The sequence below is a fragment of the Narcine bancroftii genome, chromosome 6 (assembly GCF_036971445.1).
Source record: "Narcine bancroftii isolate sNarBan1 chromosome 6, sNarBan1.hap1, whole genome shotgun sequence".
NCBI lineage: Eukaryota > Metazoa > Chordata > Chondrichthyes > Torpediniformes > Narcinidae > Narcine > Narcine bancroftii.
Genome location: NC_091474.1, coordinates 135,673,216 through 135,689,108, shown reverse-complemented (window position 1 = coordinate 135,689,108; position 15,893 = coordinate 135,673,216). Strand labels below are relative to the sequence as shown.

At 36.5% G+C, this 15,893-nt stretch overlaps 1 protein-coding gene across 4 annotated transcripts in view; it reads left to right on the top strand.

The window, feature by feature from the left end:
* Positions 1-15,893, top strand: part of col9a1b (collagen, type IX, alpha 1b) — a 159,330-nt gene that overhangs the window by 64,854 nt on the left and 78,583 nt on the right. For all 4 annotated transcript variants that reach the window (XM_069886151.1, XM_069886153.1, XM_069886152.1 and 1 more), the window contains 5 exons: positions 2,136-2,189; positions 3,540-3,593; positions 9,700-9,753; positions 14,314-14,367; positions 15,264-15,317. In XM_069886151.1, the coding sequence (XP_069742252.1) occupies positions 2,136-2,189; positions 3,540-3,593; positions 9,700-9,753; positions 14,314-14,367; positions 15,264-15,317 (270 nt within the window). The remainder of the gene's footprint in view (positions 1-2,135; positions 2,190-3,539; positions 3,594-9,699; positions 9,754-14,313; positions 14,368-15,263; positions 15,318-15,893) is intronic.

Here is a 15,893-nt window from a genome sequence, read left to right as displayed (position 1 = left end):
AAAAAACATTGCTTTGCATGGTGATTCTGCCCTTTGTGCTTATTACAGACTTTTCCATAGGCTGGGCATCATTTTGGTGCATGTTGACAGCCACATAATTTACAAATGAGTGCTTCTTTTTCCTTTTGTTGTTTCCTATGTCTCTTTTTTCTTTGTTTATTATATGCTATGACTATTCCTTCATTTTAACTGGCTTTTGCACTGTCACTGAACTTTTTTATGTGTTGTAGAGCTATTTCACTTGTGTGGCTTATCTTCACAGCTCCTGCTAAGTAAGCTCTGTCTCTCGCAGCAACCTCTCTTCTCACTTTCTTATCAATAATCCTGAACACAATTTGATCATGGATCATTGAATCTTGCAGTGATTCAAAATTGAATGCTCTTGCTTTTAATTTCAAGTACATTTTAATAAATTATCAAAGCTCTCTTTCTGCAGCTGCATGTATGAGCAAAACGTACCTCTTGAACATTTCATTTTTCTTTGGTGAACAGTGTTCGGCAAACATCTCGATAACCTTGTCAAGCTTGCCCTGGTCTTCTGCCTTGGCAAAAATAAATGTGCTTGAGGTCCCACCTCGGTAAGTAGCAGTGCGATCTTCCATGCATCAGGTTTGCTATCAAGTCCAATGACTTGCAGGTACAGCATGAATCTTTGTTTGAACAATCTCCACTCATGAGTGACATTTCCAGTCCAATTTATAGCATCAGGAGTCTTCACACTTTCCATTTCACGCTGCTGTTGACTGATTCTCACTCTGGACACTTGTGGTATTTCTTCCACTCCTGGTGCCATGCACACCCCTGGTATTTCTTCCTCTCCTGGTACCATGTAATGTTTATTTTATTGTATTAAAGAAACCGGTTCTTTTAAAACAACTATACTTTATTAGCTATGGAACTCATTCATGACCATGTCGATGCATCTATCTTGAATCCCCAAGCTGCAACAAACTAGTTTCCAATTGCCCCTAGTAGTGAGGAAGATCAATAGCACTCTATCACAACAGTCCAAAGCCTAAATATTTACTTCCCTCCATTTTAAAGCTAGAGTCAAGCTATTTGAAAGCACTGTGGGATTAATGAGAAACAGCTTTCTGTTCTATTTGCAACTTTTCTAATGCTGACAAGGTCCATTGATCTCTGAGCTGAATATAGCTAACTGGCTAGGTGTTATCTAGAACTATAAAATTGAATGTACCTTGTTTTGCCTTTAACTGGCAGCATGTCAGAACTCAGGATGCAAGGAATCATCACCTTCTAAAAGCAGATGAGGACATGGTAAAAGATTAGCAATTGTGATATATTTTTCTGCTTAATGTGGGCTGATGATTGACCTGAACCAACTTCAGTATCTGACCAGAAGATCTTTGCCAGCCTTGTGATTATCAAGGATATGATCACATACACATGGACAAGGGAGAAACTCTTTCTCTGTCAACTTAGTCGAGGTGAACACATTTGGCAGATATTACATTAAGAATATGCTCTCCAAAATGAAGCTTGACAGAGGAAATGCAGAAATGGATACAGCACAGACCTAATCAATGAGTGAAAAATGGAAAACTTCCCGATGAAATCAGGTGTTGCCTTTTCTTGACTGCTTTACTTGCATGCGACATTGTTGAATCCACGAAGAAGAATATAATAACGTTAGAAATAGAAATCCTCCTATTTCCACTAGAGGAACTCCCTTTTTCAAGTCAGAACTATATCACCATTCTTTCATCCTCACTGTTAGAACTCTTGGAATTGCCACCTTATGGGCAATTACCTCTGGTGGTCTTATCATTAGCCACATCTTGTATAAAGATGAAAAGAGATATACATGAGACTGCAGATGGTGGAATCTGAAGCCAATCACAATTTGTTGGAATAATTCAATGGATTGATCAGTGCCAGTTAATTCTGCTTGTCCCACTGAATTCCTCCAGCAAATTGTGTTTGACAATTAGAAGAAAGGAATTACTTGCAGTCCTGTAACCAGTTCAAAGATTCTTGCTTCTGTTCAGAGTGATTTTGCACAGAATGCATATTATTTATCTGTACTTTCCATGAATGTGCACCTTGGCTGTGCTCTGGTTCACTGTATCAGGAAACCTGTCATATTTGTCATTTAAAAACTGTTTATCTTTTAGGGAGAAGAGGGTGACTCAGGAGAACTTGGAGAGATGGGATCACAAGGCCCTCTGGTAAAGTATTTTTCATCCTATATACATTCCACTTAGTGAAACTTGAAAATGAATAGGATGTATTAATTTAAACCTTGGGCCAATCATAAAACTGCTTATCACAGGTTCAGTTAACAGTGGTCCTGGAAAACCTGGAAAGTGAAGAGGCATCAACAGCTTTGATTTGGGGATGGTACACAATACAATATGAGCAGGGATAGACTATCAGGTCCTTCAAACAGGCTCTGTCATTCAATATAATCAAGACTGCTCTGCTGGCTACAACTCTTCCAGTGCCATTTCCTCATAGCCCTCAATTCCTTGATATTTTAAATGTTTACTTTTCTCTGCCTTAAATATTTCTAATGATCTAGCTTCCACCATCCTCAAGGACAGAACATTCCAGAGATGTAATACCCTCACAGAGAAAAGTAATCCCTTATTTTATAATCATATCCCCCCCCCCCCCCGCCCCCCTGTTCAAGACTCTCCCACTGGTAAAAAGATCTCAAAATCTAGCCTGTCAAGTGCCCTTAAGGTCCAATAGGTTTGAATATTCTTCTAAACTCCAGTGAATGTTGGCGCAAACTGATTTAGACTATCAGTGTCTAATACCTATAGTTCTGCATTAGTAACCCAGAAGTCAGAATTCCATGTATCAACATTGTGAAGTTAAATTAATCAAAATATGTATGGTTAGTTGCTGAAAATACCAATGCTGCCGAGATTGCTGACCAGAAAGTTTACCCAACAAAGCTCCAATAGCTCAGTGGTTAGAGCACTGCCTTGTAAACCAGAGGTTGCAAATTCATTCCTTGCTGGGGTCTCATTTCTGTGAGGGGCGCTTTGCAAAGTGGTGACTCTCTGACTTCCTTATAGTAGACAAAAGTTAAAGAATTTCATGTTGTTACATTCTAAATGAGATATTATGTGACAATAATGGAAATTTTAGCTTTACCAATTCCTATTTTGAACTGCAAAGTCTGTTCATTTTTTTGCATTGTAAATATTATATTTAGAAGTTCATTGTTATCCAGATGAAAACTAGCAGCTCAAATAAATAATTCAAAATGATTTTAATGTTTGCTTTCTATAATTATAAATGATATTGTTTTCCTGAATGGTAGTATTCAATTAGTTGAGACTATAAAATATTTAATAACATTGAATCCACTACATATTCAAAAATTTAGTTTTCTCATAGCCATTAGGTTATTTTCCTCATGTGGGTAAAGGCTTGAGATGTGGTACCATACACATAAATAATGAAATTAAAAATTGATGAAGTAGCATGTCTGTCAATGTAAAAATACAAAACTTGTATCATATTTTCCTTTCTAATAAAAGCATTCAATTTCTTTTCAACATTAGGGATCACAAGGCTCAAGAGGATATATTGGAATGGAAGGACAAAAGGGTGACATGGTAAGTTCAGTTGATATAAATGAGTTAATAGTAATTGAGCCTTCAGCCTGAATTATCTCCTCATGTGCACCTTTCTGCACCGTCTCCTGCTGCCTTGGTGATAATTCTGCATAAGGCATAGGGATAACAAACATTACGAAGTTGCAGTCCCAACCAAATAAATAATACAGTAAATTCCCCATTATCTGGTACCAACGAGGATCACGGGTGTCAGATATGCAAATTTTCTGGTTGACTGAGACTCCCTCTTCCAATGCCAAACTAAGACATGTGCATTAAGAATGGACCATTTAAAAGACAGAAGACCGTGCAAAATGTCATAATTTGATTTTTAAAAAATAAGTATCATAGTCTTTAATTAAGCAAAGTTCACTTTAATCAGCTAATTCTCATAATTCACAAAATTTAAATTCAAGCCTCCATTGCTAACTGTGCTGCCGACATAATTAACCCCCTCCCCTCACGCTGACAACCTGACTCGCCTCCATGCAAGTGTCCTAGTTAGATCCTCAGCGCAAACCATCTCAACTCAATGCAAGTGTCCCAGTCAGACTCTTGACACACCTCCCTTTAAATTTGAACCCCAGTCCCTGGCGCAGTAAGTAACAGCCTTGTGCTAACTGCTATGATAACCATGCCGCCCTCATAATTAACCCTCCTGCGCCCCCTCCCCCCACCCATGTTTACTGATAAAGCCTTACCAACATATTTAATAATATACTAATAAAAATAAATAATCTTAATGGGCAGGGATGATGAGATACTTCTGGAGAGTTTCCCCAGCAGTGAGTGACATCGACTGGCTTTTCATCCTGGGTGCCACTGTTTTATTGAAACACAACTTGATTGAAACTTTGTTCAAACAGCTGCTCCAGGCGGGGCATGACTTGGCTGAATGTTTGCTCGCATCTTCACCAAGGGGTTGTGTGTTCGTTCGGAAAACATTTACTTTTACAATTTTAAATTTTTATGTAAAACTTGATTTTTTTTCAAAAAACAAAATTATTTATTTATTTCCTTCACATTTTTGCTGGTTGTTTGAGTTGCTGGTTGATTGAGCATCAGATGATGGGGATTTTACTGTACTCTGTTATTCTGATTAAAAAGGAACCTTTCTGTGATATGTTTAATTTTATATAATTAAACCTTATTTCCTTACAATTACATGAAGTGTCTACTACTGGAAGGATATTAGATTAATACCTGAAGGGGAGGGAAGTTACTGGGAAAGTGAAGGCCCATGGGATGGACATCATTGCTGTGATGGGCCAGTTGGCTTCCCATGTTGCAGCAACTCTGTTCCTTTTGTTCTGCATCACTCATTCTTTTAAAGTCTATATATTTGTTCAGTTTGGGTAGTGGAGGGCGTATAGGTGGTAGTGAGGTATTCAGTGGAAATACTACTGATGTGCAATGCCATAAATATATGGAAAGTAATTGATTGAGAATTGGTTGCTTCATTTACCCATTACCTAAACAATTGAATTTGTTGCAGAAGGCAAATTTCAGCTTAACATCCTCATACGTCGGTGGATTTTTGAACCAGTTTCACAGTTTATCATGGCATTTGCCATGCTATAAGCCTTGAACACAGTCACTGGCCTGTGCTGGAGTGAAGATTTGATCTATTCTGGTATTAGTTTATTTACTTTGCTACTGCTGGGGTATTCTAAACATTAATTTTCTTCCTTAATTTTCTTCCTTATTGAATATTTTATTCTTCTCCAAAGCTTCAGAATCACAATCAGGATTTATTGTCAATAAACAAGTCATGAAACACAATTTTTTTTTATGCCCATTTTAAAAATGACAATAAATTCTGACTGACTGAACTTTGGTGTTTTGCAGCAGAATCACAGTGAAAACATACATATTATAACCATTTTACAATATTACTATAAAAATAAAAATAATAGTAATAATAATAATGCACAAAAGGTAAGGCAGTGTCTTTGGTTCATTAATTCTTCAGGAATCTGATGGCAGTGGGGAAGGAGATGTCCTTGTCCTGCTGAGTGCTCATCTTTAGGCTCCTATACCTTTTCCCCTATGGTAGCAGAGTGAGGCGGGCATGGCCTGGGTGGTGGGGGGCTTTTGAGGATAGAGGCTGTTTTTTTTTAAAGATTCTGCCTCATGTAGTTATCCTTGATGGAGTGATCTGGTGCCTATAACGTTGCAGGCTGAGTTAACAACCCTCTGGAGTTTATTCTTGTCCTGAGAGTTGGCGCTTCCAGTCCAGGCAGTGATGCAATTGGCCAGACTGCTCTCTCTGGTACACCTGTAGAAGTTTACGAGAGTCTTCGATGACATACCGAACCACCTCCAACACCTCACAAAGTATATTCGCTTGGCAAGCCTTCTTTGTGATTGCATCAACATGCAGGCTCCAGGACACATTCTCAGATATATTGACACCCAGCAATTTGAAGTTTAAAAAAAATTTCACATTTTGAGCCATATCAATCAAAATACATACAAACATTTCCCTCTTAAATATACACTGTGGCATTTTCTCCCCTTTTTTCCCCCCTACCTTCCCCCCCTTCCCACCCCCCTCCAAACCCATTAAACGTTCAACATATACAATACAATAAAACCATTAAACAATGTCATCACACAATGAAAATAAATAGGAAAATTGTGTCATCTACTTTTACACACTGGATCAAGTCATTTTATCTTATCATTTTAGGGGGTGGAGGTCCGAGGCAAGCCCTCTCTGCTATGTTCCATGTATGGTTCCCAAATGTGTTCAAATAATGTGACTTTATTTTTTTAATTATATGTTATTTTTTCCAATGGAATACATTTATTCATTTCCATGTACCATTGCTGTACTCTCAGGCTCTCTTCCGATTTCCAAGTTGACATTATACATTTTTTTGCTACATCTAAGGCTATCATAATAAATCTTTTTTGTGCTTCATCCAGTTTAAGGCCTAATTCTTTACTTCTTGTATTACTTAGAAGAAAGATCTCTGGATTTTTTGGTTTGTTGCTTTTTGTAATTTTATTTAATACCTGATTTAGATCTTCCCAAAACTTTTTCACTTTCTCACATGCCCAAATTGCATGTACTGTTGTTCCCATTTCCTTCTTACAGCTAAAACATCTGTCTGATAATGTTGGATCACATTTTTTTTTAACTTTTTGGGTGTGATATTATAACCTGTGTTACCAATTATACTGTATCATACATAACCTTGTGTTTATTATATTCTTCATAGTTCCAGAGCATAACTTTTCCATATTTCATTTTTTATCTTTGTTTAAATATTTTTCCCACTTCTGTTTGGGTTTATAGCTTATTTCATCATTTTCCTTATCTTGCAGCTTGATGTACATGTTCGTTATAAATCTTTTTATCATCATTGTTTCTGTAATCACATATTCAAAGCTGCTTCCTTCTGGTAATCTCAGTCTGTTTCCCAATTTATCCTTTAAGAAGGCTCTCAGTTGATGGTATGCAAACATTGTACTATGAGTTATTCCATATTTGTACTTCATTTGTTCAAATGTTAATAAATTATTTCCCAAAAAACAATTTTCTATTCTTTTAATTCCTTTTCTCTCCCATTCTCTAAAAGAAAGATTATCTATTATAAAAGGGATTAGCTGATTTTGTGTCAGTAATAATTTTGGTAGTTGGTAATTTGTTTAAGTGAATCTTCTTCCATATATTGAGTAAATGATGCAGTACTGGTGAACTTTTATATTGCACCATCTTTTTTATCCCACTTATAAAGTATATGTTCTGGTACCTTCTCCCCTATTTTATCTAGCTCTATCTTAGTCCAATCTGGATTTTCCCTTGTCTGATAAAATTCTGATAAATACCTTAATTGTGCTGTTCTATAATAATTTTTAAAGTTTGGTAACTGTAAACCACCTTGGTTGTACCTCACTGTTAATTTATCTAACACTATCCTCAGTTTCCCCCCTTTCCTTAAAAAAATCCTTATTATTCTCTTGAGTTCATTAAAGAATTTCTCTGTTAATGGAATTGGTAATGATTGAAATAAGTCCTTGGGAAGACATTCATTTTAATGCAATTTACCCTCCCTATCAACGTTAGTGGTAATTCTTCCCAATGTTCTAAGTCTCCTGCAATTTCTTTATTAAAGGCTGATAATTTAATTTGTACAGGTAGCTTAAATTATTATTTAATCTAATATCTAGGTATCGGATTGCTTGTGTTTGCCACTTATATGGTGATTCTTTTTTTAAATTCTGTATAATCCACATTACTCATTGGCATCGCTTCACTTTTATTTGCATTGATCTTATACCCTGATATTTCTCCATATTCCTTCAATTTCTTATGTAGTTCTTTCATTGATATTTCTGGTTCTGTTAAGTATACTATGATGTCATCTGCAAATAACCTGATTTTTAATTTTATCCCTTTTATTTTATTTTCTGTTCTTATCAGTTCTGCCAATGGTTCTATTGCTAAAGCGAACAGTGAGGGAGATAATGGACATCCCTGCTTAGTTGACCTACTTAATTTAAATTGGTTCGATACATATCCATTTACTGTTACCTTCACCAATGGTCCATTATATAATGCTTTAATCCAATTAATATATTTTTCTGGTAGATTGAACCTCTGTAATGCTTTGAATAAATAATTCCATTCTACCCTGTCAAAGACTTTTTCTGCGTCTAAAGCAACAGCCACTGTTGGCATCTTATTTTCTTGAACTGCATGAATTAATAAATTAATAAATTTACAGATATTGTCCGCTGTTCGTCTTTTCTTAATAAATCCAGTTTGATCTTGTTTTACTATTTTTGGTTCACAATTGGCCAATCAGTTTGCTAATAGTTTTGCTATTATATTATAATCTGAATTAAGTAGAGATATTGGTCTATATGATGCTGGTGTTAGTGGATCTTTCCCCATCTTTGGTATTACTGTAATTATTGCTGTTTTACATGAATCTGGCAAGTTTTATATTTCTTCTATCTGGTTCATTACTTCCAGGAGAGGAGGAATTAATAACTCTTTAAATGTTTTATAGAATTTTATTGGGAATCCATCCTCTCCAGGCGTTTTATTGTTCGGCGGCTTTTTTAATATATCCTGTACTTCCTCTATTTCAAATGGTTTTATCAGCATGTTTTGCTGCTCCCCTTGCAATTTCGGCAGTTCAATTTTAGCTAAAAACTCTTCTATTTTATCATCTTTCCCCTCGTTCTCAGTTTGGTGTAATTGTTCATAAAATTGCTTAAAGTTCTCATTAATCTCCATTGGATTATATGTAATTTGTTTGTCCTTTTTCCTTGATGCCAATACAATTCTTTTAGCTTGTTCTGTTTTAAGTTGCCAGGCTAATATTTTGTGTGTTTTTTCTCCTAGCTCATAATACTTTTGCTTTATTTTCATTATGTTCTTCTCCACCTTATAAGTTTGTAATGTTTCGTATTTTATTTTTTTGGGAATTTGAAGTTCTTGACCCTCTCCACTATTGAGCCCTCGTTGAGGACTGGGTCATGTTCCCCTGACTTCCTCCTGAAATCTTTCCCTTACGAATGGCCATGCTCCCTACTTCTTTATTCTATCTCTCACCTCTTGTTCCTGATCTTGCCTGTAAGGAACACTTATTACAGTGATGGGAAGGTGTAGAGGACTGGCCTTTGTGTATGTCAATGCATATAGGCCTTTTCCTCTTTCTCCTGTGGTGCACCACAGAGTATCATTGTGGAATATAGAATATCAGAGATAACTATGTCCGTTAATATGATGTGATGTAAACAATACATGAATTTTAAAATAAATGAGAAAATATCTTTGTACCTTTTCTATAATCTGCATGCTGCTGCAGGAAGAAACATGCAGAGAATTGGCTGCAGAAAATAATTGAGGCACTGAATTGGAGATCCTTGGGCATGTTGCCACAAATGGTGGTTCATTAATTTTGAACTGTGACAATTTTTGGCTGGGGTTTTTGTAATTTTTAATTTTCCTGGCCAATGGGTAGAGTTTCTAATAAAAATTCTGACTTTCATCTTTGCAACATACTGTTCATTCTTCTCAGCTAAGATTTGTAATTGAATATTGTTTTCTTTCTTTCCTTTTAAATGTTTTGGTTTAATTCTGTAGGGACCTCGTGGAGTGGTTGGTGAACCCGGTGGTGTCGGCCCTATTGGCTCAATTGTAAGTAACTTTTGACTTGAAATATTTTTCCTCGTATTCATTCAGAGTGTAAAAGGCGAAACTAACCACTATAGTGAGTAATTGAGGTGAATGGCATTACTGTACTTAAGGGAAACCTAAATTAGTAGAAGAATGAAAGGATAAACTGATAATGTGGGATGGAGTATGACAAGAGGAAACTTATGTGGAGTATAAGCACCAGTACAGTTTTGGACAAAATGTCTTTGTGTTTTCATGTTACATTTCAACATTATTTTAGTTATAATACCTATAATTCTATTTTCATCAAAGACTAGTTAACATACTTTACTCGAATTAAAAGATAGCAGCGAGTTGGAATAAGGAGAAATTGGGTATGGCAATGTTTTTTGGGTGGACAAAGTTCAAAATTATTGCTGAAGTACATATATGACATCACATACAACCGTAAGATTCTTCTCCTGTGGGCCAGGCAACATTTCAATAAATGGTAGCTGTGAACTGTACTCAAGAAAAAAAAATATACAAAAGAGAGAAATGTAAAGACCAACTTGCTGCAATACTGAAAAAAATATTCTGTAATAAATAATGAGCAAAGTAAGGGTCTTTAAATAAGTCTCTGATTGAGTTTGTTGTTTAGGAGTTTGGTGGTGCAGAGGTAGCAACTGTTCCTGAACCTCATGGATGAATCTTTATGGTAGCAACGAGAACAGAGTATGACCCTTGATGATTGCAACTGGTTTCTAACGGCAAAGTTCTATGATCTTCTTGATGGTGATGTACTGGGCTATGTCCATTACCTTTTGCAGGGCTTTTCAGTCACTGGTATTGGTGTCCTCATATCAGGCAGCGATGCAGCTAGTCAGTTTGTCAAGGTTTTTGATGTCATACCAACCCTTCGCAAAGTCCTGAGGAAGTGTAGGCGCTGACATGTATTCTTCATGATTACATTAGAGTGTTGGCTCCAGGAAAGGTCCTCCGAGATATTGACTCCCAGGAATTTACATTTGCTCACCTCTCCACCTCTGATCCCCCAATGATCACTGGATTGATCATCTCTGTTTTATTTTTATTCAGCTCCTTGATTGTAATTGAATTGAGTGAGAGGTTGTTAGTACAAAAGTTTTCAATCTCCCTCCTGTATGCTGACCCATCGCCCCTTTTAATACAACACACTACCGTGATATTTTCAGCAAATTTTTAGGCTGAGCCAAACAGTCATAGGTGTAAAGTGAGTAGATCAGGGGATGAAGTATGCACCTCTGTGGTTCTCTGGTGCTGATGAAGGTTGTAGAGGAGATGTTCTTGTCATCAGTATTGAATGTAGTCTGGAGGTGAGGAAATCAAGGATCCAATTACACAGTGAGGTACTGAGACCCAGGTCTTGGCGTTTGCTGATTAGTTTTGAATGCTGAACTGTAGTCAATAAAGAGCAAAGTAATGCATGGATCTGTTCAGCTAATGTTTGCTTGTCGAAGCACTTTTACATGTAATTCTGCTTGGTTTTGGTGTTTATAGATCCAAAAATCTAGACTATGAACGGAATCAGTTTTACATGGATTTCTAATTACAAATTAACCTGTACTTCTAATGTACATCAAATAATGTCACTTCCTTATTATTTATTGCTCTGAGGAACACCCATTGTTGGTTGCCTTTGGCAATGAATTTTTCCAAATATGCGCTGGGAAGAATCATATCATTGATCTTCTCTTCCTCCTGGCCACCTTATCCCACCCAGTGAGGCCTGACTGTTGTTCCCCACTCAATCCTAAGTATGAACCTGGATACCAGTGCTGCATTTTCATTTGCACAGAAGGGGGAATAGCGAGAACCTGAAGAGTTTTAGGCACATCGCTTTTGAGTGGCTATTGGAGTGCACATTAGCATCTGAACTGTACAACTGCTTTTTTTTTGGATATTTTATTTATAAATTTTAAACCACAATATTAATTAGATTTCATTAAATTCCAAAATTATTCAGAAGGTTATACCAGATGCATATGAAAAAAAATCTTTCCCCCCCTCCCACCTCCCTCCTCTCTCCAAAACCCCTAAAAAGAAAAATAAGAAAAAAGAAATTGAAGAAAGAAGGACTAAAGAATGTCATGGGAATAAAGCATTTATATCATAAAGTTTAATATTGGAGGTTACCAAGAAATGTGCTCTTCCAAGAGTTTATCAAATGTACAAACCCACATTTTGTAAATGTGGGCACCATATTTTCCAAAACAAACAATATTTTGTAAACTCTAAGTAATCTTCTCTAATGGTATACAGCTACGAAGTTCTGCGTGCCATCTTTCCATACCTAAATTTGTATCTGACTTCTATGATATTGCTATACATTTCCTAAAAACTGCTAAAGCAATTTGTACAAATTCAATTTGATGCTTAGTTAAGTTTAATTTAGGTCTTATAACCTTAATATTACTCAATAAAAATAACATCAGATCCTGTGGGAACTTGACCCTGTAATCCGTTCCAAAAAGTTACCGACTCTCAACCAAATATATCTGACTTCAGGACTTTGTCAAGTAAAATGCAAAAAAAAATGTACAGCTGTTGAAAGTGAACCCATATCTACCACTTCCACTGGCAGCTCATTCCATATTCTCATCACCCTCTGAGAGAAGAAGTTTTTCTTAAACAGTTCACCTTTCACCCTTAACTCATGTTATCTAGTTCTTGTTTCACCCAACCTCAGAAGAAAAAAGCCTGCTTGCATTTGTCCTATCTTTCCCCTCATAAGAAGCAGTACAGTTGGCATAGTGGTTAACGCAACACCTTTACAGCACCAGTGATTGGGACTGGGGCTCAAATCCCACGCTGTCTGTAAGGAGTTTGTATGTTCTCCCTGTGTCTGTGTGGACTTTTCCCAGGGGCTCTGGTTTCCTCCCACTGTTCGAAACATACTGAGTGTGTTGGTTAATTTAGTGTAAATTGGGCAGCATGGACTCATGGGCCGAAATGGCTTGTTACCATGCTGTATGTCTAAATTTTAAAAATATATAATAATTTTGTATACCTGCAACAAATCTCCCCTCATTCTCCGACACTCCCAGGGAATAAAGTCCTAACCTGTTCAACCTTTCCTTATAATTCAGCTCGAGTCCCAGCAACATTGTTGTAAATTTTCTCTACACTCTTTCAATCTTACTGATATCTTTCCAGTAGGTAGGTGGCCAAAACAGCACACAATACTCCAAATATGTGCTCACCACTGTCTAATATAACTTCAAAATAACATCCATCTCCTGTACTCAATATTTAATTTATGAAAGCCAATGTGCCAAAAACTCTCTTATGATCCTATTGACTTGTGATGCCATTTTCAAGGATTTATGTATTTGTATTCTCAGGTCCCTCTGTTTTATCACACTCTACAGTGCCCAATCATTTATTGTGCAAGTCCTACCATGGCTTGTCTTCCCAAAGGGCATCACCCTACACTTGATGGCATTAAATTCCATCTGACATTTTGCAGACCACTTTTCCAGATACTGCTACAGTTTTTAAAAGCCTTCCTCATTTCAACTGCACCCCCAATCTTGGTGTCATCTGCAAATTATTTTAACAAATTTACCACATTATCATCCAGATCATTGTTTTCATGTTTAAAGATAATTAAAAGCAATTATTGTTTAAGTAACCATTTGTCTTGGTGAATATCTATTGCTGCTGGATTTTGGTATCTTCTGGGCTCATAACGATGTAAAATTGGTGCAATATTTCATATTCCAATTAACCACAGTAACTTTCAAAATGTAAAGAATATATCATTTCAGCCATATTTATGTTACAGTATTTAAAGGTAATTCAAAATTTAATTTTTTAACTATTGACCACTGGTTATTTAAAAACTGTCTGTCAATTTTGAACCATATGTAGTTCAATACCTTGAGACATTAAGTCAGACCTTACTTTGGGGTTTTCAAGTTATTTTTAGAGCATAGCTTAATACTAGGTGTGCTAAAACTAAAAACTTAGAGATCAAAAATTGGGAGCATCAAACATGGTATCAAATTAAATGGCAGGATGTTTATTTTAAAGGTTTTCAATATTTCACCAATGTCTCATTGCAATTAATTATTGTGCAGGTAGAATGAGGTAACTAGGTTATGAATGCTTCATTGGCATTTGTTTATTCTGGAAAAAAAACAATTAATATGGTCTGTGTGTAGACATTGGAGTTGAGAAATGGCCTAACTTTAAGGGAAATAAAGAGGCTAAGTGACTTGGCACAACACTAAATAAAGAAACGAGTTCAGTAGTGTCAAATCATTGATGAATAATTGGGATCAAGCCATGTTATATTTGTATTCAATTAAACTATGGATGGTGAATATTAAAGTGTTTCTTGATGTGGAAGTGGCTTTGCATCAATAGGTTGCCATGAGTAGTTGTATTAAGTTCCAGAATTTAAAAGTACAGTTAACAGTACATCTATCATAGTTTTCATCAAAAGTTAAGCAATATTATGTGATGGTACTGCTGTTTGTGAAGGAATACATGTTAAATACACGTGCTCTTCACTGTAATATTTTACAAAAGGGTGTGACAATTCTTTTTGTTCTTCAGGGAGATGTAGGGCAACGAGGCCCACTGGGTGAGCCTGGTCCCAAGGGTGATCCGGTAAGTAATGTAATGTCACTCCTTTCTGTTTTAGATATTTGCTTTGGCTATAACTCATTTCATTAATGAGTATTTGTTAAAAAATTTAGACATAACATTATTTTTATGCCCTTAACAAAACTGAAACAAGATGAGCAGGAAAATTGCTTGGGGTTCTGATTAGTTTACATTACACTACCTGAAAGTGTAGAATGACCAGATCTTTCTTATGGCATCTTTCAAAATGGAATTAATTAAATCCTTGTGGGGTGGGGGGGGGGGGGGATAAAGCAAGTTTATGGAGAATGGAGTGCAATGGGACTAATTACAAGAGCTCTTTCAAAGAGATTACTTTTCTATATTAGACCAAATGGCATCTAGAATGTTGGAGCATTTTCTAATTCAATCATAATGGGTTGTGGAGTATGACTGAGCATTCTATACCCAAGATCCCAAATCTTATCCATAAGTGAAGTCATTAACCTATCTTCCTAGTGTCTGAATTTAATTTATTAATTTAAACATACAGCATGGTAACAGGCCTTTCCAGCCCATGAGCCCGTGGTACCCAATTGCCACAATCTACTTACAACTCTCATATGTTTTGAAGGGTAGTAGGAAACCTGAGCACCCGGAGGAAACCCATGCTGACACAGGGAGAACGTACAAACTTCTTACAGACAGTGCCAGATGAGAACCCAGGTTGCTGGTCCTGTAATTATCCCATAGGTTAGATTTTACAGTTAGCTCTGGAATATTATTTCATGGAAGTTAACTTTAGAAATGCACAAAGTGAAGCCAGCCAGTTCTGCCTGAATGGGAAATCCTACAATGCTTGCTGTCAAATATACTAATAAGTACTCATGCTTAAAATTATGCATGACTTAGTCTATTGTGCTTCTGTGTTTGATCCCCAGGGCCGCCCAGGCCCCAGAGGAATTACAGGTTCCCCAGGATCAAAAGGAGAATCTGTGAGTATTTTTGGGTCAGTTTTCTTATCAAAATGCCACTAAAATAACTTAAAATTAGTGAGTTAATTACAGTTGATTTTTTTAAGGAAGTAAAATTTGAACAATAACTGAAAAAACAATCTTGGAACTGGAAATTTAAAAAAAAAAAAAATTTGATTTGGGAGGATCACAAGGTTAATCTCTCTCTCTGCAGTTGATAAATGTTCTGTTGAGTGCATTCAGCAAGCACTTTATATATAAAATCGTATAACAATTACAGTACGGAAACAGGCCATATCAGCTCTTCTAGCCCGCGTCGATTTAAGTGAAACTCCATTAGTTTCACCTACCTGCTCCCTGCCCATAACCCTCCAACCCCCTCACATCCATGTACTCATCCAATCTCCTCTTAAATAACAGAATTTACCCTGCTGTAACTACCTCTTCCGGAAGGTCATTCCACTCAGCCACCACTCTCTGAGTGAAGAAGCTTCCTCTTATGTTACTTCTAAAGTTTTGCCCCATAACCCTTAACTTATGACCCCTCATTCCAATCTCCCCTACCCTCAAGGGGAAGAGCCTATTCACATCTACTCC